We start from the raw sequence: 22955 nt of genomic DNA on the forward strand, positions 1-22955 counted from the left end.
TCGACAAAGAGAGAGACCGAGAAGTTGATACCTTGCCGTCTCACCAACTCATACACCATCTATTTCCCACACGCCACAGCAGGGCCGAATGTGTGACACTCCGATATGGAGATGACACGTTATTACTTAGCACGGTATTGTGAGTAAGGGTCCTCACTGGGAGACATAACACCCCCCTCGACCATTGCAGATCTCAATTTCCAAGGCTACAGGCAACCGACCTATCCGATTCAGAGGCCATTCTGGTGTCCGCCTGCACTTTTATATTCCGCTGGACCAGATCGGTGCCAAGTATCACTCGCACGACTTTAGCCGTGATATGCTTGCGGGCCGAGCGCGCCGTCGCGTGTCGCCGTGCCAAGTCTTCCCGGCGCGGTGCAGTGGGCCAGAAACCACACAGCAGAATACGGGCACGACAAGAGGCATAATCTCCCGGCTGCCGTCATTGTGGTAGCCTGGTGGTGGTAACGACGAGCTGTCGGTAGGAGTGGGAGGAGGCAGCGCGCGCACTGGGTATCTGTAGACTGGTTCAGAGCTATGAGTCGAGACGCTAGAACGGGAGGCTGGGAACAGGAAGTAGGGAGAACTCAGGGGCGGGAAAGGGTTCGAGAAATCAATCGCCTTGATTTCTCATCCCTAATACACTACCCAGCCTTTTAGTCACTTCCATCCTTGCAAGGAAATAATGCGTACGCCGGCGGAAGGGATCTGTTAGTATTAAGTGTTCAACTAACTTCCGAGTGTCCGGTAACTCTCAACGTTCTTAGGACACGACTTCGGCACGACACCGTCCAGACCTCTCGTCCTCGATGGCCTAAGACGAAGTTCTTGTTCCCTCATTGGAATAACAACTTGGCACTAGGACATCCCGGCAAAGACACGCGGGACTGTTGAGGAGTGCGTCTGTTACCCCAATCTCCCAAGCGACTGTTCGGTATTAGGGTGTGGGGTGTGGGATATCATCACTCGAAGGTGCACTCGTTGGGCTTCCCTTCCACGGGTAGCTGGAATACAAACGCAGCTCTTGATGCGTAGCATCTTGCGGAGCTGTGTGAGTGGATTACCGAGAAGAACTACCGAACCGCCAGCTCTCAGCTCTTCCGTTACCCTTTTATACATAGATGCCTGGCCACGTGTAGCTCCGGAGCAGACAGCCCTTCATACCACATGCTTAGCAAACGACCCCAACAAGAGAGGAGAGAACTGTGCCATTGCCAAGGGTAAGAGTGTGGGGTTGGTATCCACGGTAATGTAGATCGGTTCGAGTATCACTACCCCCTGAGCCCCCGGAACTTGGCCCATGCCGGGGACCGCCACCCATTCCCTTTCGGACGCGGAGCACCGAAAGTCTGGACCGCGCTGCCAACCTCAACTCCACATACAACATCACGAGGTCGCATCTCATTCTCCCCGCTCTCTTCGCCCCGACTATACCTACGTCCTTACACACTAAACATACCGTGCCGAGACTCGCGAATGCAATGCGTTGCCTACTCTTGCGTGCTGCTGTGCGTACCACGCTATCAGTCCCGGCTACTACCGTGCTGGGTTACCCATCGTCGAGGATCGCTGGTCTGCCACCTGCACCCAGCTCCCACTCCGAGCCGCCGACCCGAACGCTACCCCAAGGATTGGATCGACCCCTTGATAGGCCTGATGGCCTCCCCGCGTCTCTCTGCTGCATCCCTGGCTAGGACCTGTCTTACTGTGCGTCTTATCGCGTACCTACACCCACACACCGACCCTAGGAACGAGCTGGCGTCCTATAAGCTCCCTCCCTTTACTACTCCCCAAGGCATGCTGAGTGGCAACATGGGTTACGTCCTTATGTGAATCAACCAATCCCTCGACACCTCCCTGGCCAGGATATCTGCGTGTTGTCTCCAAGACCTACATACGGTGAGCTGTGAGACTTGGGTGGTTCAGGAGACACCCTATAACTTGATACGCCGGTTCGCTCGGGGTTGGATCTTCTCCTACTTCAACTTGCCACGCACATCTCGTATAGATCGAGATTCATTCGCCCCGGTAGGGAGTCTGCATTACCATGACCGTGTCAAGCGCGACGGCGATCCCCAACGATACTAAGGAGACGCCTCCTCGGAGATCCTCCACCGAGGAGGGGCAGGTTGAGAGAGATATCCAACTCGTCGCCGAAGAGGGGTTTGCCGCCACAGATAGGCAAGTCGATCCGTGGAAACCTGGCGGTGAGGAATGTAGTCTTCGCATATTACTAACTGAGGCCACGTTTTATTGCAGCCATGGCGTACCAATCGTCGAGTTCGACCCGGTAGCCGAGAAGAAGCTTCGGAGAAAGATAGACTGGATGATAGTGCCGACTGTCTCGGTCCTGTACCTCTTCTGCTTCATCGACCGCGCCAACATCGGTACGTTGCCCTTCGCCGATTTGAGCCTCTGGGCGGCTGCAGCCGCTCTGTGGCGCCGACCCCTAAGCCATCCCCCTTCAACTCCGCGCGATATGCGTGCTTGGATAGACACGCCGGCTTACCGCCTCCAGGCAACGCGAGACTGGCCGGGCTCGAGGATGATCTAGGCATGACCGGCAACGACTACAATGCGCTGCTGTCCGTCTTCTACATCAGCTACATCCTCGCGCAGATCCCGTGCAACCTCGCGTGCAAGCGGTTCGGCCCGGGCTGGTTCATCCCCTTCATCTCGTTCAGCTTCGGCGCCTGCTCCCTCGGCACTGCCTTCGTCCGCGACATGCCTGCCGCCTGCGGCGTCCGCTTCCTCCTCGGTCTCTTCGAGGCCGGCATGATGCCCGGCATCTCCTACTACCTCTCCCGCTGGTACCGCCGCGCCGAGCTCGTCTTCCGCCTATCGCTCTTCATCGTCACGGCCCCGCTCGCCGGTGCGTTCGGCGGCCTGCTAGCCTCGGGGTGTGTGCTTAATCTCCCCCCCCGCCCTCCTTTTTTTTTCTTTCCAGGTTCCGTCACACCCCACTTCTCCGTCACCGTTTCTCGCGGGTGTCCTAGTAGGAAGACAGCATGCACTAACCGCACGGTTTCACGATTCTAGGATCCTGAGCCTGCCCAACATCGGCGACCTCTACGCATGGCGCATGATCTTCCTGGTTGAGGGCGTCATCACTATGGGCATATCGCTGATCGCCTTCTTGACGCTGACCGACCGCCCCGAGACGGCGCGCTGGCTCACGAGCGACGAGAAGAAGCTGGCCATCGCCCGCGTCAAGTCGGAGCGCGTCGCGCAGATCGCCGTCCTCGACGAGATGAACAGCCAGAAGCTCTGGCTCGGCTTCTGGAACCCCATGGTCCTCGCGACTAGCTTCATATTCCTGTTCAACAAGTATGGCGTTCCTTTTTCCTCCCGTCTTCTGCCTCCCTCTCTCTACCAGGCTACGTCTGACCGACCACCCCGCAGCATCACCGTTCAGGGCCTGGCCTTCTTCCTCCCGACGATCGTGGCGACCATCTACCCGTCGTACTCGGTAGTACAGAAGCAGCTGTACACGGTGCCGCCGTACGTGGCGGGGGCGTTGTTCGAGGTGGCGATCCCGCGGATAAGCTCGCGGATGGACCGGCGGCAGATATTCTTCGTGCTGACGGCGCCGCTGACGATGGCGGGGTACGCGACGTTCCTGGGGACGGCGAACGCGCAGGCGCGGTACGCGGCGACGTTCCTGGCGGCGGTGAGCTGCTTCGCGATGGGGCCGCTGAGCAACGCGCAGGTATCGGCCCAGGTGGTCAGCGACTCGGCGCGCAGCGTCGCCCTCGCCACCAACATGATGCTCGGCAACGTCGGCGGCCTCATCGCCACCTGGTCCTACCTCGCGCACGACGCCCCCGACTACCGCCCCGGCAACGGGCTCAACCTCGCCTCCGCCACTACCGTCCTCCTCCTCGCCGCCCTGGCCCTCGTCTGGATGGAGGCCGACAACCGCCGCCGCGACCGCCGCGACGGCGCCGAGGTGCTCGCCGGGCTGACGCCGACGCAGATCGCGAGCCTCGAGTGGAAGCACCCCGACTGGAGGTGGAAACCGTGAGCATAAAGAGGGCAACGAACAACTAGACGACCGCAGCTGTTGCGTGGCATGTTGTACTTTCGTGTTACAATAGGTGAGTCCGAGCATGAGGGCGAGGGGAACAGCTCTTGGCGGATTCTCTTCCTGGTTACTCCCCGTATGGTAGAGGCAATATCACAATTCAGCTTGTCTATAATCTGAAATACAGATCTGTTATTCTGTGCCTTTTCTTAGCATAGATCAGGATGGGCAAAAATCCGCTTGTATGGAATGCAACATGAGCGTGTGTGCATCTTCATAACCAACATCGACCACGCTGGCTAATGAATGCACCCACAGCTATTACAGGTGTAGATGGAAATCTACTACCTACGTAGTAGGTATATAAATATTCGCGGGTGTCTCTCCTACACCTTGACCCGCTTGAACAGGACCTCCTTGGTGGGATCGGGGAAGGCGTTGGTGCCCATCTTGAGGTTGGCGTAGCGCTCGGTGAGGCCGTCGGGCATGCGTAGGTTGTAGTCGAGCAGGATGCGCGCGAGGATGAGCTTGATCTCGTTGGCGGCGAAGAAGCGCCCCGGGCAGGCGTGCCGCCCGTAGCCGAAGTGCATGAAGTCCTTGGTCACCGTGACGAACTGGTGCTGCTCCCGGTTCTTATACCCGAGCAGGTCTTCGGCCGTGCCGTTGCGCAGGTCGAGGAAGCGGTGCGCGTCGAACGTCTGCGGTGTCGCGCGCGAGGGGTTTGGTTAACGGTTCTGCCTCGTTCTCGGGTTGAGACGGGTGGAACGGTGAGAGAGGGAGGAAGGGAGGGGCTGGGTCGTCATATTACCTCGGGGTTCTTGTACACGGCAGGGTCGTTGACAGCCAGCGCGTGCGGCGTCTCGATCAACCGGCCGGCCGGCAAGTAGGTGCCGTCGCTGAGCGTGACGGGCTTCGCGACGTAGCGCTGGAACCGGATAAGGCTGCCCGGGTTGACGCGCTGCGACTCCTTCATCACGCTGTCTAGGAGCTTCATCTCGAAGAGGGCGTGGCTCGTCATGACGCCGTCGTTAGCCGCGAGGACCCGCCGGATCTCGTCCCGCAGCTCGGCGACCACGTCGGGCCGGACTACGAGGTCGTATAGGCTGCACGAATTCACACCCTCTGTTAGCGGCCGCCGCAACAACACATAAGTTTCCTACTTCGCCTAGCCTTCTCCGGCTGGAGGTTAAAGGCACTGAATACGTACATCATGGTAACCGTTAGCGTCGTCGTGTGGATGGCAGCCATGCTCAGGTTCAGCTGGGTTTCGGCGAGGTCGTCGTCGGTGAGGCCGAACTCGTCAACCTTATTAAGCATCCACCTGAGGGTATCATCAGGCACCTCCTCACCGGCTGCCATGGCCTTGCGACGCTGGGCGATGACAGGCCGCAGAAAGGCGTGGGCCTTCTTGCGCTCGCCGATTAGCTTGTCGACCTCGGGGGTGAAGTAGCGGCCGATCCACCGCCAGTGGCGGTTCCACTGCTTCAGCTTGTTGACGGCGTTGACGAAGTCGAGGGTGTACCCGATGCTCGCCTGCAGGTATTCCGGGGACCGGCACAACTCTGACCCGATGAAGATGGCGCCCGAGATCGTCGCCACCATGCGCAGCACCGACTGGTACACGACGACCGGCGTCCAGTCCCCGCACGGCGGCAGCTCCTCGATGATCGTGCGCGCCGTCTCCTCCGAGAGGCGAGGGTTGATACGGACTATAACATTCAAGTTAGACCTGCCGCCCCCCCACGGCTGCAAGCGAGATCGAGGTGTAGTGGTGGCTCACCTAGGCTTCGGGTCAGGTCGCCTCGGACAATGTGGACCAGGAAAGCAGTTTGTTTGTGATTTCCCATCTCGAGATGCTTGGCCTCATTCATCTACACTGTCTTAGCTTACGTCAACTATTAGTTTGCCGCTCCGCGTTGTGGGACTCACAATGTCGAAGGCTTTTTCGATGTTAATGACGTCGTCTGGAAGCTCTCGGACTTCTTCCATGAGCCTACGCGGCAAGACGATGCGCTCGCCTGGTCAAGTTGCAGGTTAGCTCGTCTATCCTATCTTGGGTTGTTGTCTCGGGGGTTGGCTTAATACCATCTAGCGTGGTCAATCTGAACGCCTTCGACTTGAATAGCTCGTATCCTTTCTGGTAGAAATCCAACCCGTTTGTGATGAATGCTTTCCTTCGCTTCTCAGCGTTTCCATACTCTCCTCCTACTAGCGGCAGTTTCGACGCGGCGTCGTCTCCGAACAGCTGGGTGGCGATGAATACGGCAGCTAATATGACAGCCACAGACGCTAACACAGGTCCGCGGTCGTCCAGTATTGCCGATAACTGGCCCATGACTTCGTTGCTGACGTCTGGTTGGCACTACAGGAGTTAGCGGCCGGCCAAGGCAAGCGAGATATCGTAGTATTATGGGATTGGGACAAAAGAGGACGACGTGGTCGCGGTATATAACACCGCAGGACTACCGGTAATACATATATGCTTACCTATGTACGGCTTGTGACTTGCATAGCACACTGTAGCAATGTGGCGCAGGTAAGGTAGGACATTTCATAGCGAGACAGAGAAGCTCTTTCATCATCGGGTCTCGAGGTCTCACCCATCACCAGGCAGGTCCTGGGGACTATGAGACTCTCAAGCCACGAAACACAAGTCAAGAGAACCAGCAAGCAGGGTTGCCTTGACGGCATCCTGCGATGTACACACATACGCACACTAACCGATGAGGCATCCGGGTGAGCCCCGAGATTGGTTCGGCTCCATCGCGCATCCCTGCGTAAGGCTACCCGTCCACGACAAAGGAGAAACTCCAGCACGCCCAAAATTGCCATCAACCCGCGTGGAAACCGAATACGGAGAGTGGATGGCCTGGCGTTCCAGAGGCTTCTGACTCGCGTGGTCTCCCAAGAGCCGAAGGAACATCGTCCGGCACGGGAACTCGCGGCAAATCGTGGCTTAGCGCCGCCGATCATCCACCTCCTTCTTCGTTGGCGTCGTAGCATCGCATTCCGGTTAACAACATTGTCCGTGTTGGTTATTAGCCCATGCATCCCTAGCCCTGCCGGGTGGAGAGAGACCCTACGCAGCGCCACCTGATAGGTAATGATAAACGATTGTTGCCTATTGTCATGGATATCGCTACTCCGCAGACCTCTTGCTTCAACGCCAGATATTAGGTATCTCTCCAATCGGAGGCGTCTTATTTAGAAGCGTTGGTCGCAACTTGAAGACATAGGTAGGTATACATAGCGAGTCCATACTTAAGCCAACGCCGAGACGAGGTTCTCGGGCAGATTACGGCGAACCTGGCGTTCGTCTTCATCTCTACTTCATATTATTAGTACGGCGTATTAAGAATGCTGTACGGTCCCACAAGTGAGCCCTCCGCCAGACAGCCGCTTTTACAAAGAAAGCCTCCAGAAATCCCTTGCGTCAAGATTATAAATGAAATGCCGCCCGTCTAGACACCTTCCTGGCCTATCTCTATCTCCCAGGGCCAACGTAGGTGTGTTCATACGTGGACGAAGAGTCTACGCGGCAGCAGCCTCGTATCTCTCTCTTTGACGACGGCAGGGAGCAGGGGGTTGCCAGTCCGGGCTAATTCCAAGCTCCAAACCCCGTTTCTTGGCTCCGGACTCTGGGTAAACTAGCGAGACCTCACACTCGGTTCCGCACGGTGGTGGAAAAGAAGTATTCGTAGACACTCTGCATTGTACAGCCGGCCCCGCAGTAACTTCGCGACATGATATCGCCGTGAAGGGGCTAGGTTTTTGTCGTTAATGCATGATTTCTTTTCCCCATCATGTCACATACCAATTGAACCAGCCTTTATACGCCTACATACCGCAGAGCGTAAATGTAGGCGTCTACGTTTTACACGACACATCAGGCAACTTCAATTCCACGCATAACACCCAATACCTACCTATTCCCCTATGCTATATGAGAATTCTGAGATGATAAAACACCCGGGTGACGAGTAGTATTATTACTATTACAGTATGTACTCGAGCCATCTAACACCGGAAGTTATTCTAAACAACTGCGAATATGTGGGTTAGCCCAGTTACCGAGATTTGGAGGTCATTTGGGTATCTACAATGAGACAGTAAGCCACAACATTTCCCCTCCTGCCACGTCGAGCACATGGATCCCGCGAGATCGACCAAGAAAGGGGGCGCTCCAGCGACCTAGTATATAGTCGGGCATCCAGCCCCCGGCGACCGGGCGACATGCGGCCGACTTTTCCAAGCGAGCCTCGCACGGCGAGGCGGCGATGTATTTGTTTATGGAGAAAGCAGCGTGAGATTTATCTGCCTAATCGGAAGTGTCCATCCGTGTAGAGAGTTGTGAGAGTATTCAATTAAAACGTCATCAACACGCAAACAGACATAGGGGTCTTTTATTACCCTCTCCACGTTCGACCACACCCCTATTTGAGAGCGATATCTAAGGCTTAAAGCCATATCTGAAGCCCGATGTTGTGCTGCCCAGTTCAGGAGCTTTCTTTATTAGTTTCCCATAGGAGATCTAACTACAAAATGTGCTTCATGAGGCTCCGGCTATCAGAGTGGGCTTCATTGAGACGGTCATTATACGACAGGAACCGATGGACACGCTGAGCAGGCCCCGCGGCCATCCTCGTGGTCCGCACGCACCTTTTTATATATTCTCCAGGATCCATTCATCGTCGGCCAGTGCCTTCGCCGAGGCACGCTTGGAAGGGTCCCAATGGAGCATCTTCCGCATCATAGCAAGGAACCTCTCTCGACTCTCCCCCTCCAGGTTGGTCTCTTTCTCCTCGAGCGATGTGCTTTCCGGGAGCGCAATATCTTTACGGAAGTCCCCTGTAGAACAAGCAGAGTCTTGTCAGTAAGGAGGAGAGCTCATAGCCCAAACCTGGGCACGTCGAGCTTACCTGTATCGGTGAAGAATTTATGGCTCGACTTGCCGGAATGGAGGAGCGCCTGCGGAGGTTGTCCAAGCAATGCAACTATCTCGGCAAGGTGCGCCCGGCTGCGGTACGTCTGAGACTCCGGGTCGTATCCCGTAAACAGGTGACCGCCCTCAAAGAGGTCCCAGATCTAGAAAAGATGGTAGGGACACGGGTCAGCTCTTGAATCTGCGAAGCCCCATGTTCGGTTCGAGTCCTTACCATGCAGCCCGTGTTCCATATATCAACCTGATACGACCACGGTGCTTCTAGGATGACCTCAGGTGCTCTGTATATATCGGGCTGTATATCCTCCAGATGCTCCGTGTCCCCAGAAACGGCAGAGCCGAAATCACAGAGGACCGGTGCGCCCCAATGCTTTGGCATTTGGAGCTCGCGCGACACATAAATGACTCTTCCATCCACCGACTTTCGCGGGGACGGGTCGCGCAGCTCTTGCTCCTCGAATGCGCTGAAAACCGAATCGTCCTCGATGCCAAACATGATATTATCGGCTTTAATATCTACTCGGCAGCAGTTCAGCACTGTTCTTGGTGGGTGGGTGAATGAAACACAACCAAGGATAGATCCGCTCGGTTCAGTCCGCTCATACGCACCTGTGTGGATGATCTGGCATTCTGTATGCAGAAAATCCAAAGCAAGGAAGAGACGGCGGAGGGTGAAGGCGAGGACTGGCACGGGTAGTCTCCTCACTGGGTTACGGTGAAGAAAAGTTAGGACGCTCTCCCACAGTGGAGGGTGCACTAGGCACCGGTGGGATCCGTCTGGTCCGGTAACATCGAAAGAGTCCAGGAGTTCCCTGACGGCACCGCGACCGGGATGCTTTGCCGAAAATGCGGAAATCCGCTTGTACATTGTGAGTTCGCGATCCAGCTGCTCGCCCATAGACTTCGAGTGCACGAAAAGCTTCACTGCCACATGCCGACGACCCCTACACTCTCTATTAGCAAAGCGTCGCGTGTAGCAGGTCACATGAATGGACACCAGAGCATCTCACTCTAGGTCGCGCGCCAACCAAACTGTCGAGCTAGATCCAAAGCCCAGCTTGCCGACAATCTGGTAACGATCCCTGAGGACTTCGCCAATGCAGACCGGGTAGTAACGCGATACGACGTAGTCGGGGAACTGCTCCTCCTCTATCTTCTCACCCAAGGCAATTCGCGTGAAATTAGGGTTGGAGAAGATAAGAGGCTTCCATACCCGGCCAGGCCAAGCCAACCGCCGAAGAAGTGACGCCATATGAAAGTGAGGCGAGAAAAACAAGAAAGCTGAAGCCGTGAGTTGGTGCGTGTCTGGTGCAACTAGATCCTAAAAGCGGTCGCTCACGCTGACTAAGATCTCACTTAAGTTTCATCTCAGGATACTATTATTTCATTTACCAGCACATAAATATTCGTTTACACAGCTCTTCATGCTACTAACAGTCATGCACCGAACAACCCAGGATCAACACTCACTTGAATTTCTTTTTCAAAGCCATATTATATGGCAATCAACACATATATTATTTAGCTCAGTCTGAAAAGTCTCTCTCTCGCCGTGTTCCCTGTTACTTCGATGGAATACAAGTCTCTCGACACTTCATTCCTCTCCTTTGTTTCTCGCGGGGTCTCGTTGTCCTGTAGAAGTGACCAGTGCCTCGGCTTTTCAGGCCTTCTCTGCTAATTCTATGTAGAGACACGGCATTTAGCATCACTTTATCAGCGCGGTACAGCCGTTTGTTTTCAAACCCTCCGCAACATAGACTTGGTAAGCAAAGCTCACCCCTTTCGGGATATCCAGCACGAGAAGAACATGGCACGAGAGGCGAACTTACATAACCACGAATCTGCGGTAGGCATTGAACGTGTGATATGTTCGTGACGAAAACATGTACGCTTCTCGAGGCCAGCGGCCCGAGGCATTACCAAGAGGCAGGTAGACGAATTCGATATATGCCTCGTTTGACCCTCTTCCTGCGTCCGTCTGTTAAGTGCTCAGTTAGAATTACAATGCAACATGTCGACCTGGAGGATTATCAGTAGGGCAATGAGATGAGCAATTCCAAGTCTAGTCGGCCCGCCTGCAATGTCGATGGAGTCATGTGTAGCGACGAGGGGTTCTTGTCAACACCACGTGTATAGCGACATACTTTCCGCCACCAATGGCTACCCGGCCTGAACCCCCGTCTTTACTCTCGTGTCGGCCTAATGCGAATGTTGCGGAGAAGCCCTGTGTGGCCACCCCCTATTCTCCTGCGTTCCTACTCCATTGGACTCGCTTGGCACGCGGAAACCAGGACAGTCGTGCCGGCGAATCGCCGTGCTCCCCAGATTCCCCATGTAGATCATCGCGATAATCCCCATGATTCGTTTCCAATATGTTCATCTTTCTATGAGGGCCGTGATACGGAACCACTCCCCTTAAGGAGACCCTTCCCCGCGTCCAATCAGCCCAGGCCTGGATATGAATTCTGGCTTTACCGGCTATATTACCCCAGATCCACCGGAGATGTGGCAGCCATACGGAGGCCTTGTCCAATATCTGATGGCCTCCTTTTGCATGACATAACCTTCCCCGTTCAACTTCCGAATTCCGACCCGCCAGCGTTGGCGAAGACTCGACTATCCCTCTACGGCACGGAGTTAGAAATAGGGGGTCCGCTCGTATCGGCGTCGCCCACAACTACTATATTTTGTTCGGCATATGATGCAGCGATGTCGTGCATGCCCGATATCATATTCTATAAGAATGTCCGATGGCGTCCCGGAGGATTGAACGCAAACTCAGCTTACCCAGGCCCATTCTACGCTGACACCCTCCATCGTATCCTCGACCCAAATAAAAGCAGACAAAATGAAGTTTTCTTTGGTTGCCGCTACGGCCTTCATTCTGTCAGCTGAGGCCCACACCATCTTCCAGGTAAGACCAATTAGAATAGTTGCTTCATCATTCGTCCAGCTTACCATTCTTGCTACAGGAAGTCTCAGTCAATGGACAAAGCCAGGGCAGGCTGGTTGGTCTCCGGGCACCCAACGACAATAACCCCGTCACTGATGTGAACTCCCAAGGTGAGAGCTCTCAGGCCAAAGAGATGTCATCTGCGTGACCACCCCCTCCTCGAACACTCGACGCCCGTGTGTAGAGAGTACTCGGGTTGGGGCCCCAATCGCTGACGAATAGGTCGGCAGACATAATCTGCCAGAAGCAGGGCACAACCTCCAACCAGGTCATCAGCGTCTCGCCGGGTGACAAGATCGGCGCCTACTTCGGCCACATCATCGGCGGCGCTCAGTTCCCCAACGACCCGGACCACCCAATCGCGAAGTCGCACAAAGGCCCGATCACGGTATGGCTTGCCAAAGTAGACAACGCGGCGACGGCGAGCAAGGCGGGACAGAAGTGGTTCAAGGTGTGGGAGGACACGTTCGACACATCGAGTAAGCAGTGGGGTGTCGACCGCATGATCGCCAACCAAGGCTGGGTCAACTTCAGCCTGCCTCAGTGCATCGCGCCCGGCGACTACCTCATGCGTGTCGAGATCCTCGCCCTGCACTCGGCCCACATGCAGAACGGCGCCCAGTTCTACATGTCGTGCGCGCAGATACGCGTCGGCGGCAGCGGCTCCTTTTCTGCCAGCCAGACAGTCAGCTTCCCCGGCGCCTACCAGCGCAACGATCCCAGCATCGTCATCAACATCTACGGCCTCGCTGGCCAGCCCGACAACGCTGGCAAGCCGTACAGCGCGCCCGGAAACGTCCCCGTCATCCAGTGTTAGATTGGAGAGGGGAAGAGCGAGATCTGTGGCCCCCTTTCGATAGCGATGCGCCACCGAGGGTGTCTGGGAAGCCAATTACGCCTCGGGCCGGTCGTGTATTACCTAGCTGTAGTTAACCAGCCGTAACCTTGAGAATTCCTGCCAACATGACAACCAGATGAAACGTTCTCATGACGAGCGGAGAAACTAGTCAGCCAAGGTGTATAGCGTCTCGATAGCTCTCTCCACCTCGCCACGGAACATGTAGGCGCTTACACTTCCCTGTTTGGTTAGGGTAGGCTTACACAGCTCCCCACGCTATTATACCTACCTTCCCTGTTCGTCGGACGGGGTATTGGATCGGTGACGGCAAATGCGTGATGATATGCGTTAAGGCTGAAATCCGCCGCAGTGCAACGGTCTCATCGAATCGGGATGGGAACCCGGTGGGGATCACAGACCGCTCGTCTTACGTGAGGGCATAACAATGCTCTACGTGTAATAGCTGTGGTATCTTGATGTGGCTCCATCCCTTATACAGCTGTGACTCGATCGTGGCTATTTTTACTCCAGACGGTGCAAGGAGCCTAACTCGAACTCGGATTCTGATGACCCATCAGATGCAGCCACATGGGGTAGGTCGTATGCGTGAACAAGGGGCAACGCGAAAGGGTAGCCGTCTCATACCAATCACCTTCGGGTTTCCACTAGGGGAGCCACTCGACAGGGAATATTTCCCTGGGTTGGCTGACCTTGTGTGATGTGGTCAAGCCATGTTAGGCCGTGCCGGGGTATGCGGCGGCATGAAATTCGCTCGTCGGAGTCTCGAGGTTTCTACACTTAGAGGTGGGTATTATAGCGAAGAAGTATAACAATAGACAGAAAGAACACTTACGAATACGCGGGAATATTTGCTTCACTCTGTTTCCAAAGTAGCTACAGGCGAAAGCAAGAGAGGTTCGTTTTAACATACCTACAACCATACGGCACGTGCCATAATGGCACCCTCAACCTTGCAACCGTCGACGAGTGGACTAAGCGTCGGTGCGGCCTCCGAGAAGGCGACGGACCTAGCCGAACAGAAGGAGATCGAGGCAATATGGAAGGAAGTCAATAACAAAGTCGTCGAGCTGGCTGGTGGAGACCCCACCAAGATCCAGAAGACTCTTGACATTGACGCCGTTCTCAAGTTCATCGATGGTGTCCAGGACTCAGACAAGGAGAAGTCGGAGAAGTTTGGCCTATTCAAGAAAATCGTTGGGAGAACTCTGCAGTGCATCAACACCGTTGGTGGACTGGTTGCAGAAGGCGCCTCAACAGTAAGTACCTCGCCGTGTGATCGGATCCGTGTGCTCGCCCCGACTAGGGCTCTCTCTCCCTAAGAGCATTTCTTGGTAGGGATGTCTTACTGAGAAGGGTCTAGGTATTTGCGCCGGCAGGGATGTGCTATAACGCACTCACTTTCGTCATACAAGCTTGGCAGGGTTACGAGGGTATCTTCGAGAACCTTGCCGAGCTCCTAGAAAAATGCGTCGAGTTTCTCGAGCGTCTCGAGTCGTACCAGGGGAGGATGGACTTCAGGCTCACGCGCGTCGCGTGCCAGAATCTCCGCCTGTTCGTCGAGATATGCGACCGCACCATCAAGTTGCGGCGAAAGCACAAGAGGTTTCTTGCCTTCACGAAGCAGCTCTTCCTGAACGACAACGGTATCCAGGACCTGCTGAGTATGATGGACCGGCTCAATGCGAAGGAGTCCTTGCTAGTCAACGCCCAGACCTACAGGATAGTGAGCGACAGTGCCGGAGACGTCAAGTTGATACTGGAAACCCAGAAGGAGCAGAAGAAAGAGGACGAGGCGAAGAAGTGGCGCCGGAAAATCGCCAAAACGCTCGGGTTCCCGGGCACGACGTTGGATGTGGACGGGGAACCGATTCCAACGTGGCAGAGGACGTTCGATTCCCGCAAGAACACGCTGGTTGGCGGAACGGGGGAGTGGTTGAAAGATGATCAGGTTTTCTGCCAGTGGGTGCAGTCGTCCTCCCTTAAAAGGTCAGCCGTCGTGCTAGAAGGCAAGAATGGCTCGGGGAAGACGTCTGCAATGGCCAATGCTCTGAGATGTGTTAGGAAAGGGGAACTAGCAGGGCCTACGTCTCGAACGGTCTCCGTTTACTTCTTTATGGACAGCGAGAAGAGGAAACCCGAGGACGAGGACACTAGTAGTATACTGGAGCTGGTATCGCGAATACTGCTTTGGCAGATCGCTACCTCCTATGAAGCGATGACGAAGTCCGTATACCAAATCATTGAGCGATCTCCCGACTTCGACGGCACGCTGGACCTCTGGCAGCAACTGTTTGTCAACAACAAGGAGAGAATGAATTCGGACACAACTTTCTTCTTGTTCGTTGACGGCCTGGACAAGACGCTGGTCGAGCTGTTCCGGAAATTGACCTCAGTCCCCGATGACAAAAAAGCCCGCGTTTTCTTAACGGCCAGGACGGATATTGTATCCGATTGGCTCGACCAAGACGGCGGCCTCGAGTACGATATAATTACACTCTCCGATCAGAACAACGACGATATTGATAAATACATCACGGATCGGATGGATAACATGCCTATTCTCAAGGATTCTAGCCGGCCTGGTATCGATGACTGGAGGAATAGGATTCTGGAGACTCTGCGAAGAAAATGTGACGGCGATTATTTCAAGCTGAATACGAGTCTCGATGCCCTTTCCAAGGTTGACCTCGTCGACGACATTAAAGAGGTGCTCAGGGACGCTGACAAGACTCGTACTGACCAAATTGACAGCGAGATCCGCCGCCTCAACAGGACGCGTACCGTTAAGGAGATCCAAGAAATCAACGAGATAATGCTGTGGGTCGAGACTGGCCGAAGCTGGTACTCAGTTGAAATAATGGAAGCTATTCTATCTGTCAAGTACCGGGCCAGAGATTTCCCAGATGCCCTTACTGCACCTCCAACGCTCACAAGGCGGAAGACCGGCGTGTCGGTTGCTGATGAGGGGGAGACCCAGGCTACACTAACGATATCGCTTCTCCCTTTTGCCCAGAAGCTCGCCGAAAAGTACCCCATATTCACCATTACGGACACGGGTTACGTCGACTGGCGATCTTCCGAAATCGTAGAACGGATTCCCGAGAAGGGCTCTCAGCAGGATGCCCTGTTCGATGTAGCCGCGTACGGTCAACAGGTTATTCAGGAGTCCGAGATTTCCATCGTTCGTCATTTCCTCAACAACGTCTGCCCCCCCGAGCTTTATGCCAGGTTTGGTTTCGAAGGGTTCTTTGATGCGATGCTTGGCGCTGGACGAAAGGACTACATATGCCTCGACAGCGACAATGCGAACATAAAAATCGCTCTTACCTGCTTAACCATCCTGACGGAAGAAGAGCTGCGGAGCAACAAGGTACTGCGCCAGTACTCGGTGAACTGGCTACTGGACCATCTGAAGGAAGTCGACCTGGCAATAGCGGACCGAGATCTCAAAGGCAGGATTGGACCACTCCTTGTCAAATTTCTCACAGAGGAATGTGGGATCGACTCTATGTTCTGGCCCTTCGATACCAACGTAAGCATGAACACCTGGGATCAGAATGAATACAAAACCCTGCATGAGGCGCGATGCGAATGGGTGTACTCCATGTCTGGCGTTCAAGAACTGTCCCGGTGGTTCCACGATTCCTCAGTGACCAAGCACATCACCGAAGAGCCGGGCGTTTCTCTTGTCGCAGCGGTGAAGGCGCCATCAGCCAACCTACATGAAGTGCTCTACTCATACGCGGCGAAGGAACTGGCGCATCATCTCTTCCGCCGCGTCGAGTTCACCCCTCGCCAATTTCTCAGCGCCTGTTGGTTCATACGCGGCTATTTATCACGGGTAAGCCATCGACGTCTACAAGTAAACTCCTCGCTAACATATCGGCTCAGATTGATCCGGAGAAGTCAAGCCGGATGCCGAGCGAGCCGGATCCGTATCGGGATGAGGACTCGGAAATGTTCGCGGAATACGAGGGACGGGAGTTCTCCCTCGATCACATAGCGATGATCGAGGCCTGGGCGGCGAAGGTGCTCGACAAGCAGAATGACTCACTGGTCGAGCAGGCCAGCTGGGAGATCCACGGAGCGCTCATCACCTTCCAGCTGTGCCCGTTTCAGCATGGTGCGGTCGAGATCTACCAAGCGCGCGCGCGCAAAACCGTCCAGCTCGACCCCAAGAATTGGCACGCGTGCCACTTCATCGCGAAGCAGCCGAACACGAGCTCCACCGAGGCTGTCGACCTGCTCTCGCGCGCCAAGAAGGCCATCGACGAGCTGCGCAAGGAGGACGAAGACTGGATTAAGGACCACGCCAACTCGTCGCTGCTCGCGCGCATCACGCTCGACCTCGGCGACCGGCTGTGGGACCAGGGCGAGGACGACGCGCGCGCGGCGAGCATCCACCGCGAGAGCCTCGACTACGACTACGTGCACTTCGTCAGCTACGTCGAGGTGCTGCTGCGGTACCGGGACCGCGAGGCGTGGGGCGAGCTCATCGCTTTCGTCGAGGCGCTCAATGCGGCGAGCGACAGCTGGGCCGCCTTCTTCGACGAGCTTGTTAACGAGTTCGTCTTCGACATCGTCCACGTCCGCGAGTCCGACATGCTCGCCCGCGCCGCCGACGCCACCGGCCGCTGGGACGTAGTCGAGAAGTTCTTCACCCTCGCCATCGGCGTCAGCCACGGCATCCACGAGGACACCCACGACCTGCTCTTCCTCGTCCGCGACGGCTTCGCCCGCACCCTCGCTTCCGCCGCCGACCCCGCTCGCCGCGACAAGGCCATGGCTATCCAGGAGACGGCGCTACAGGACATCCGCCCCACCCGCACCGAGAGCCTGTCGCGCCACGCCATCGAAGCCATGACGGACTCGCTCGCGCAGACGTACCTCGACCGCGCGTTCCGCGAGGGCGTGTCGGCCGAGGAGGCCGCCAAGTACGGCGACTCCCTCGCCGGCTTGCTGCCGGACATGGCCGACGTGGCCGACCTCTGGATGAACTCGGTCACGGCGTGCTGTCTGATCCGGTTCCACCACAAGCGCGGCAGCGGGCTGAAGCTGGCGCAGGACTGGACCCAGCACATCGTGCGCACGAGCATCGAGCTCCTGTCGGACGACGACGAGGAGAACGACGACATGGCCTACTGGATGTTCGCGCGGCTCACGAACACCGTCGACGACGTGCGCAACAACCGCATCACCTGGGCCCTCCGCAACATGGTCCAGTACAACGCGCTCCAGCGGTGGCAGAAGTGGGTCGACGCCGAGAAGGAGGCCGCCGCCGCCAACGGCGCCAACGGCGCCGAGGACGAGAGCAAAACCGCCGCCGCACCGCAGCCGCCCGACGGAGACCGCGAGGAGAAGGCGGGGGACGCGCCGGGCAAGCCGACGTGGTTCGTGAGCTGCGACGGGTGCGACCGGGAGTGGGCAGTGATGAGCGAGACGCTGCACTCGTGCGCGGACTGCGTCGGCGCGCTGCAGCTGTGCGCGGCGTGCCTGGAGAAGCTGCGCACGGGCGAGCTGGAGAAGAGCAAGCCCGACCTGCGGTGCCGCCCCCAGCACGAGTTCATCGAGGTGCCGTCCTGGGACCCGCGCCTCGTCGAGGGCATGCCCCGCGGCTACGTCCCGCTGCCGGACGGCGGCGCCGAGCGTTGGATCAGCATGGACCAGTGGAAGGCCGAGCTGAGGAAGAAGTACTTAGACGGGGATGCGAAAAAGTAGGATGCGAGGTAAGGAGGGGACAGGCGGCGTTGCGATGGCGGAGTGCCGAGTCGAGTCGGTCGGTAGGTATGTGGTACTAGAACTGTCAGTCGATACTGTTCAATATAGGGATTCAGAAATAGGCGTGTTCAGTGTAAATCCGGCCCCGGGCTCTACCAAAGGCCTATCCTCAGCTGAATTAACAGTTGCATCTCGACATTCGCTACACACAATTCTTTAGAATTTGGTCGTTCCCTAACTCTTCCGCAGATCGCCCGTCCCCGCCGCAGCACCCTCGTTCAGCGGCGGCACACTGACCACGATAGTTTCGTTCATCCCTGCGCCGCGGTACGCGTACGTGAAGGTCCAGCCCGAGCCCGCGCCGCCGTGCCGTCCCTGGCTGTCGACGACCACGATCCCGCTCTGCAACGCGGGGTACCGGCGCACCATGCGGCGCACCACGTCCGCGGCCGCCCTCTGCGGGTCCATCCCCAGCCTGAGGTTCTCCACCGCCTGGTAGCACGGCAGGAAGCGCATCATGATGTCGCCGTCGCCCGTGGCTCCGCAGCCGCCCACCTCCCCGTCGACGTACGACCCGCTGCCGGCGATGGGCCCGTCGCCCACGCGCCCCGGCACCTTGCGCCCCGCGCCGTTCGTCGACGTGCCCGCTGCCATGGCACCCGAGGCGTGCAGCGCGATCATGGAGATGGTGTCGTGGCCTTCCCTCGCCGTTCCCGACGGCTCTTCCCCGTATTCGTCTCCCGCCGACGGCGAGTACGGCCCGCACGAGGTCGCCGGGTCCGGCGTCACGCGTAGGCGGTAGTTGGGCTGGCAGGCGGCAGCGCGCCACCGCGCGCACGACGCGATCGACTCGGGCGTCGACAGGTCCTGAACCGCAAAGCCGTTGGATTCCGCGAAGTCGGTTGCGAGGTCGCCCGCCAGCAGAGAGTGCGTGGTGTGCTCGAGCACGGCTCGAGCGACGGAGACCGCGTCGCGGACGCGGCGCAGCGCGGCGACAGCGCCCGACTTCATGGTCGTTCCGTCCATGATCATAGCGTCAAGGGTAGTCTTGGTAGCCGGTTAATAACGGGAGGGGTGTAGTGAGAGGGGTGGACGGTGTCTCACCTCGCAGTTCTCGTCTGGAGATCCGCCGAACCCCACGCTCCCATCGCACTGATTTGCTTCGCAGGTGGAGCATCCAATCTCGACGGCGTCGAGGGCAGACGTCTCAGGCTGAAGGAGAGCGAGGTAAGCGGCGTCAGTCGCTGCTGTAAACGGCCCTCCCCACGTGTTGATCACCATGGGCAGGCCAGGCGAGTTGTTGCCCGTGTACGTGTCATTGGTGCTTCTAGCAAGAATAGATGTTGACAGCCACAGTATGATAGGGGCCACCGTGAACTCACGAAGAGGCGCCATGATAGCTGCGAGCGCAGCAAGAGAGACGATGAAAGGAAGGAGAAGATGCCGCAGCCGCCCCACGAACAGCCCGGTTTCTCTGCCTGAAGTCATGGCCGTTGCAACGTAGCGGCCGGGTGTAAAAGGCCGGCCACGTACATTCGTTCGGTTATCCGACGAACTTGGAACTCGATGCGCCCCAACAAGCCAAGCTTTCCCAGGTGCTTATCGCCTACAAGATGGCATCGTGTACGGAGTCGTGCTAACCTATCCCGGAAGCTAAGAAACGGAGGTTCCTGGATTCTTTCCCCGCATCGGACTCCCTTCATTTGTTTATCTTCCCCGTTCGGCTTGGCTATTATCTCAGCGGGTGCAGCAATTGCAACATCGTCCTCTCGCGCCCCGTGCAAGATGTACCGTATCGTCGCGTGTGGGTTCGGATAAGTCGCCGTCCTCCCCGCTAAGACCGTCAAGATTATACTGGCCTACGGGGCATTTAGGACGGGGGGGGGGGGGGGGGTTTTCTGAAGACGGCTCGCTTGAGGTGTAAGGAAGCACAATTTTGGTTGAGCCAACTGGTACATACGGTCGACATACCGCCTTTCCCACGCTGACATTACTATAGGTATACTGCACGTATATATGAATCAATTCGAATCATTTGCATATCGATGCGGCTTGGGTGTATATATCGATGTCGCGACTTAACCCGACATGTAGGTAATTGCAATCAGTCCAATTCAACGCTGGCAAGTGCTTCGTCGACAAAACGGTCGTCGCCTGGGGCGTCTGCGGATCCGGGCGTGTCCGGGGTCGACTCCTTGGATTCGACGCTCGCCCAGTCTACCGAGTCTTCACCGACTTCGCTCCTGCTGGCCTCGCTGTCGGTTTCGGGAGGGGTCTGCATCCCACGCTGTTCCACGTTGCGCTTCAGCATGCACATCTCGACAGAGACCCCGGGTCCGAACGCACACCCCACAACGTAGTTCCGAGCGCGACCGCCCGGGGCCATTTCATCCATCTCTTTGCTTCGTAGGCGGTCCATGACGCTAAACATGGTCGCCGAGCTCGAGTTCCCGTGATTCATGTATCGGTCGTAGCTAGCGCGCATGTGCTCCGGCGAAATACCCATCGCCTTCTCCGCTCCCGTCAAGATCGTTAAACCGCCCGGGTGCATCGCCCAATCGAAGTCGGGCGCTTCACGATATCCTGAAGGGAGTCCAGGAATGCTTCTTAATAGGTCGGCAAAACTTGGTCTGAGGGCCTGAGTCGCCAGAGTAGGGACGCGGGGTGAGAGCACGACCTTCCAGCCGACAGGGTCCACGTCAAACCCAAGATCGGCTTCGGTGTCTGGGATGATTCTGTGGTCCCATCCTAGCAGTTCGTAGATCGGTTCAACCGTGGGCAGTCCGATGCCATTGCTCAACACCAGGGCGCTGGCGCAGTCTGAAAATAAGCAGGCGCCGATGCGCGTTTCTTGTAGCTTGTCGATGCTATTTAGCTCGCTTCGTACCATGGTTGTGCTCACTTCGAGCGCAACGCAAAGAATCCTGGCGGACATCCCCCTCATCGAGTGGCCCAGAGCCAAATTAGCAGCAGTACGTAGAACGGCCAATCCGCCTGAGCAGCCGACACCATGCAGCAGGACCTTCTCGACCGGGTGCGTGATGCCTAAGCCTTTTGCTACGAAGTGGTCGAAGCCAGGATTCGCGCTATCCGTGCACGTCGTGGAAACTATGTGGGTTATTTGAGAGACATCCATCCGAGCTTCTGCCATGGCCGTCCTGGAAGCCTCAACAGCAAGCGGGACGCCATGTGACACGAACAGCCCGTGAAGCTCTGCTATCGAGGGGGCATCTGGCTTATTCACCAGGGGATGGTCAGACGTGCCGACAGACGACCGGGTGTCGATGCCAGTAAAGCGATTTATGGACAACACCCTCTCCATTCTAGATGTATCGTCAACGATCCGGGTGCCGTCCCCGACGATCTAGTAGGATTACTTACGCATGTGACTCGGGATAATACTTCGCGGCGAGCTTAGCCAGCTCGTCTGGTTTGAGGGAGTTGGGCGGATACTCGGCTCCCAGGCCGAGGATCGAGAGGCCTAGGCCCCTAAAGGTATTGGGCAACGCCATCCTGCGAATTCAGGAGGAGGCTACTCTTTACGAAGGCTCAGGCGGCACGCTATGGAGTGCGAACGAAGCTTCTATCGTCGGCTCTACTACAGCTTATACGTCTCGGCGATGGGACAAAGCAGCTTGAGAAACTGCTGGGTAGCTCCGATGAGGGTAGGCGGTGGGCACGGCTACGTAAGCACAAATTAAGCGAGGTCGACTTGTTCGGTGCCCCCTCGTGATATCGTCTCGACAAGTCCTGAGGATGCCGCGGCGGCGTATATATACAATAGGAAGGCAGCGAGTATAGAGAGCAAGCCCGACTAGCTGACGTCGAGTGAGGCTGTGTAGCGAACTTGGGTGAATAAGGAACGAAAGCCGTGGATTATGTAAAGAGAAGAAGGAGAGACGACGGACACCCAGCGACGGTTGCAGCGAGTGAGGGGACAGCATTCGACGCTCCAAGATGCCAAGCCGCCTAGACAGGATTCGCGGCGAGGAGACGAGAGGGAAGAGAAACGCAGGAAAAGCAGAAGAGACGACGCGGCCCAGGCGACTTTACTACGCAGCGCTTGGTCTGAAGCCAAGTTGCGCTTGCTCGAGGTACCTAAGTAACACGAGACTGTGAGAGCGACGAGGGAACGAACAGGGCAGTGTCGGGGCAAGTGTGGGTTGCTGCAGTGTTGCAGTGTTGCAGTGTTGCGGTGTTGCAGGTACCTGTAGGGCACAGCTTAGGTGCTTTCATAGAGGCTGGGGCTACCTAAGGTCTCTCTCTTGTTGTTCGGCTGGCGAGCCGCTAATCAGGGGTCTATGTACTTACATAGTACCTGGGCAATCCGTGACGCGCCCGCTGCCGAGCTGGGTATCTCTACGGTACCCGACTCACCTCTCGTTCAAGGAGGTATAGCGCCCGAAGCTATGAAACCATCATGATACACCGCCTAACGGCTGGCTGCCACACGCTGTCG

The 22955-nt window shown here is 56.8% G+C and overlaps 7 protein-coding genes across 7 annotated transcripts; 3 read left to right on the plus strand and 4 right to left on the minus strand.

Moving 5' to 3' along the window:
* Window positions 1–1940: 1940 nt before the first annotated feature.
* Window positions 1941–4424, plus strand: GGS23DRAFT_151250 (putative MFS transporter). The gene is made up of 5 exons (XM_051511364.1): window positions 1941–2181; window positions 2260–2387; window positions 2519–2900; window positions 3040–3327; window positions 3403–4424. The coding sequence occupies exons 1-5, from the start codon at window positions 2048–2050 to the stop codon at window positions 4022–4024; spliced, it is 1554 nt and encodes a 517-aa protein (XP_051370159.1). The 5' UTR covers window positions 1941–2047; the 3' UTR covers window positions 4025–4424.
* Window positions 4411–6359, minus strand: GGS23DRAFT_606316 (cytochrome P450; the record flags this gene model as incomplete). Its single annotated transcript, XM_051519889.1, has 6 exons — window positions 4411–4722; window positions 4833–5127; window positions 5232–5733; window positions 5805–5895; window positions 5954–6042; window positions 6110–6359. The coding sequence occupies 6 exons, from the start codon at window positions 6357–6359 to the stop codon at window positions 4411–4413; spliced, it is 1539 nt and encodes a 512-aa protein (XP_051370160.1).
* Window positions 6360–8180: 1821 nt separating this feature from the next.
* GGS23DRAFT_576863 (serine threonine protein kinase, CMGC group) lies at window positions 8181–10287 on the minus strand. The gene is made up of 5 exons (XM_051516884.1): window positions 9977–10287; window positions 9576–9910; window positions 9181–9482; window positions 8944–9109; window positions 8181–8872 (listed from the first exon to the last, which is right to left on the minus strand). Exons 1-5 carry the CDS (start codon window positions 10216–10218, stop codon window positions 8688–8690), a joined length of 1230 nt encoding a protein of 409 aa, XP_051370161.1. The 5' UTR covers window positions 10219–10287; the 3' UTR covers window positions 8181–8687.
* Window positions 10288–11340: 1053 nt separating this feature from the next.
* Window positions 11341–13032, plus strand: GGS23DRAFT_576865 (glycoside hydrolase family 61 protein). Its single transcript, XM_051516885.1, has 3 exons — window positions 11341–11880; window positions 11939–12029; window positions 12150–13032. The coding sequence occupies exons 1-3, from the start codon at window positions 11815–11817 to the stop codon at window positions 12734–12736; spliced, it is 744 nt and encodes a 247-aa protein (XP_051370162.1). The 5' UTR covers window positions 11341–11814; the 3' UTR covers window positions 12737–13032.
* A 681-nt stretch (window positions 13033–13713) lies between these two features.
* Window positions 13714–18496, plus strand: GGS23DRAFT_598606 (uncharacterized protein; the record flags this gene model as incomplete). The annotated part of the gene is made up of 3 exons (XM_051518804.1): window positions 13714–14034; window positions 14139–16619; window positions 16670–18496. The coding sequence occupies 3 exons, from the start codon at window positions 13714–13716 to the stop codon at window positions 18494–18496; spliced, it is 4629 nt and encodes a 1542-aa protein (XP_051370163.1).
* Window positions 18497–18730: 234 nt separating this feature from the next.
* On the minus strand, window positions 18731–19891 carry GGS23DRAFT_598607 (asparaginase-domain-containing protein; the record flags this gene model as incomplete). Its single annotated transcript, XM_051518805.1, has 2 exons — window positions 18731–19543; window positions 19601–19891. The coding sequence occupies 2 exons, from the start codon at window positions 19889–19891 to the stop codon at window positions 18731–18733; spliced, it is 1104 nt and encodes a 367-aa protein (XP_051370164.1).
* Window positions 19892–20380: 489 nt separating this feature from the next.
* GGS23DRAFT_151339 (thiolase-like protein) lies at window positions 20381–22159 on the minus strand. The gene is made up of 2 exons (XM_051511365.1): window positions 21878–22159; window positions 20381–21819 (listed from the first exon to the last, which is right to left on the minus strand). Exons 1-2 carry the CDS (start codon window positions 22006–22008, stop codon window positions 20601–20603), a joined length of 1350 nt encoding a protein of 449 aa, XP_051370165.1. The 5' UTR covers window positions 22009–22159; the 3' UTR covers window positions 20381–20600.
* Window positions 22160–22955: the final 796 nt, after the last annotated feature.

Source organism: Durotheca rogersii (genome assembly GCF_024521655.1).
Source record: "Durotheca rogersii strain YMJ 92031201 chromosome Unknown GGS23scaffold_18, whole genome shotgun sequence".
Taxonomy (NCBI): domain Eukaryota; kingdom Fungi; phylum Ascomycota; class Sordariomycetes; order Xylariales; family Xylariaceae; genus Durotheca; species Durotheca rogersii.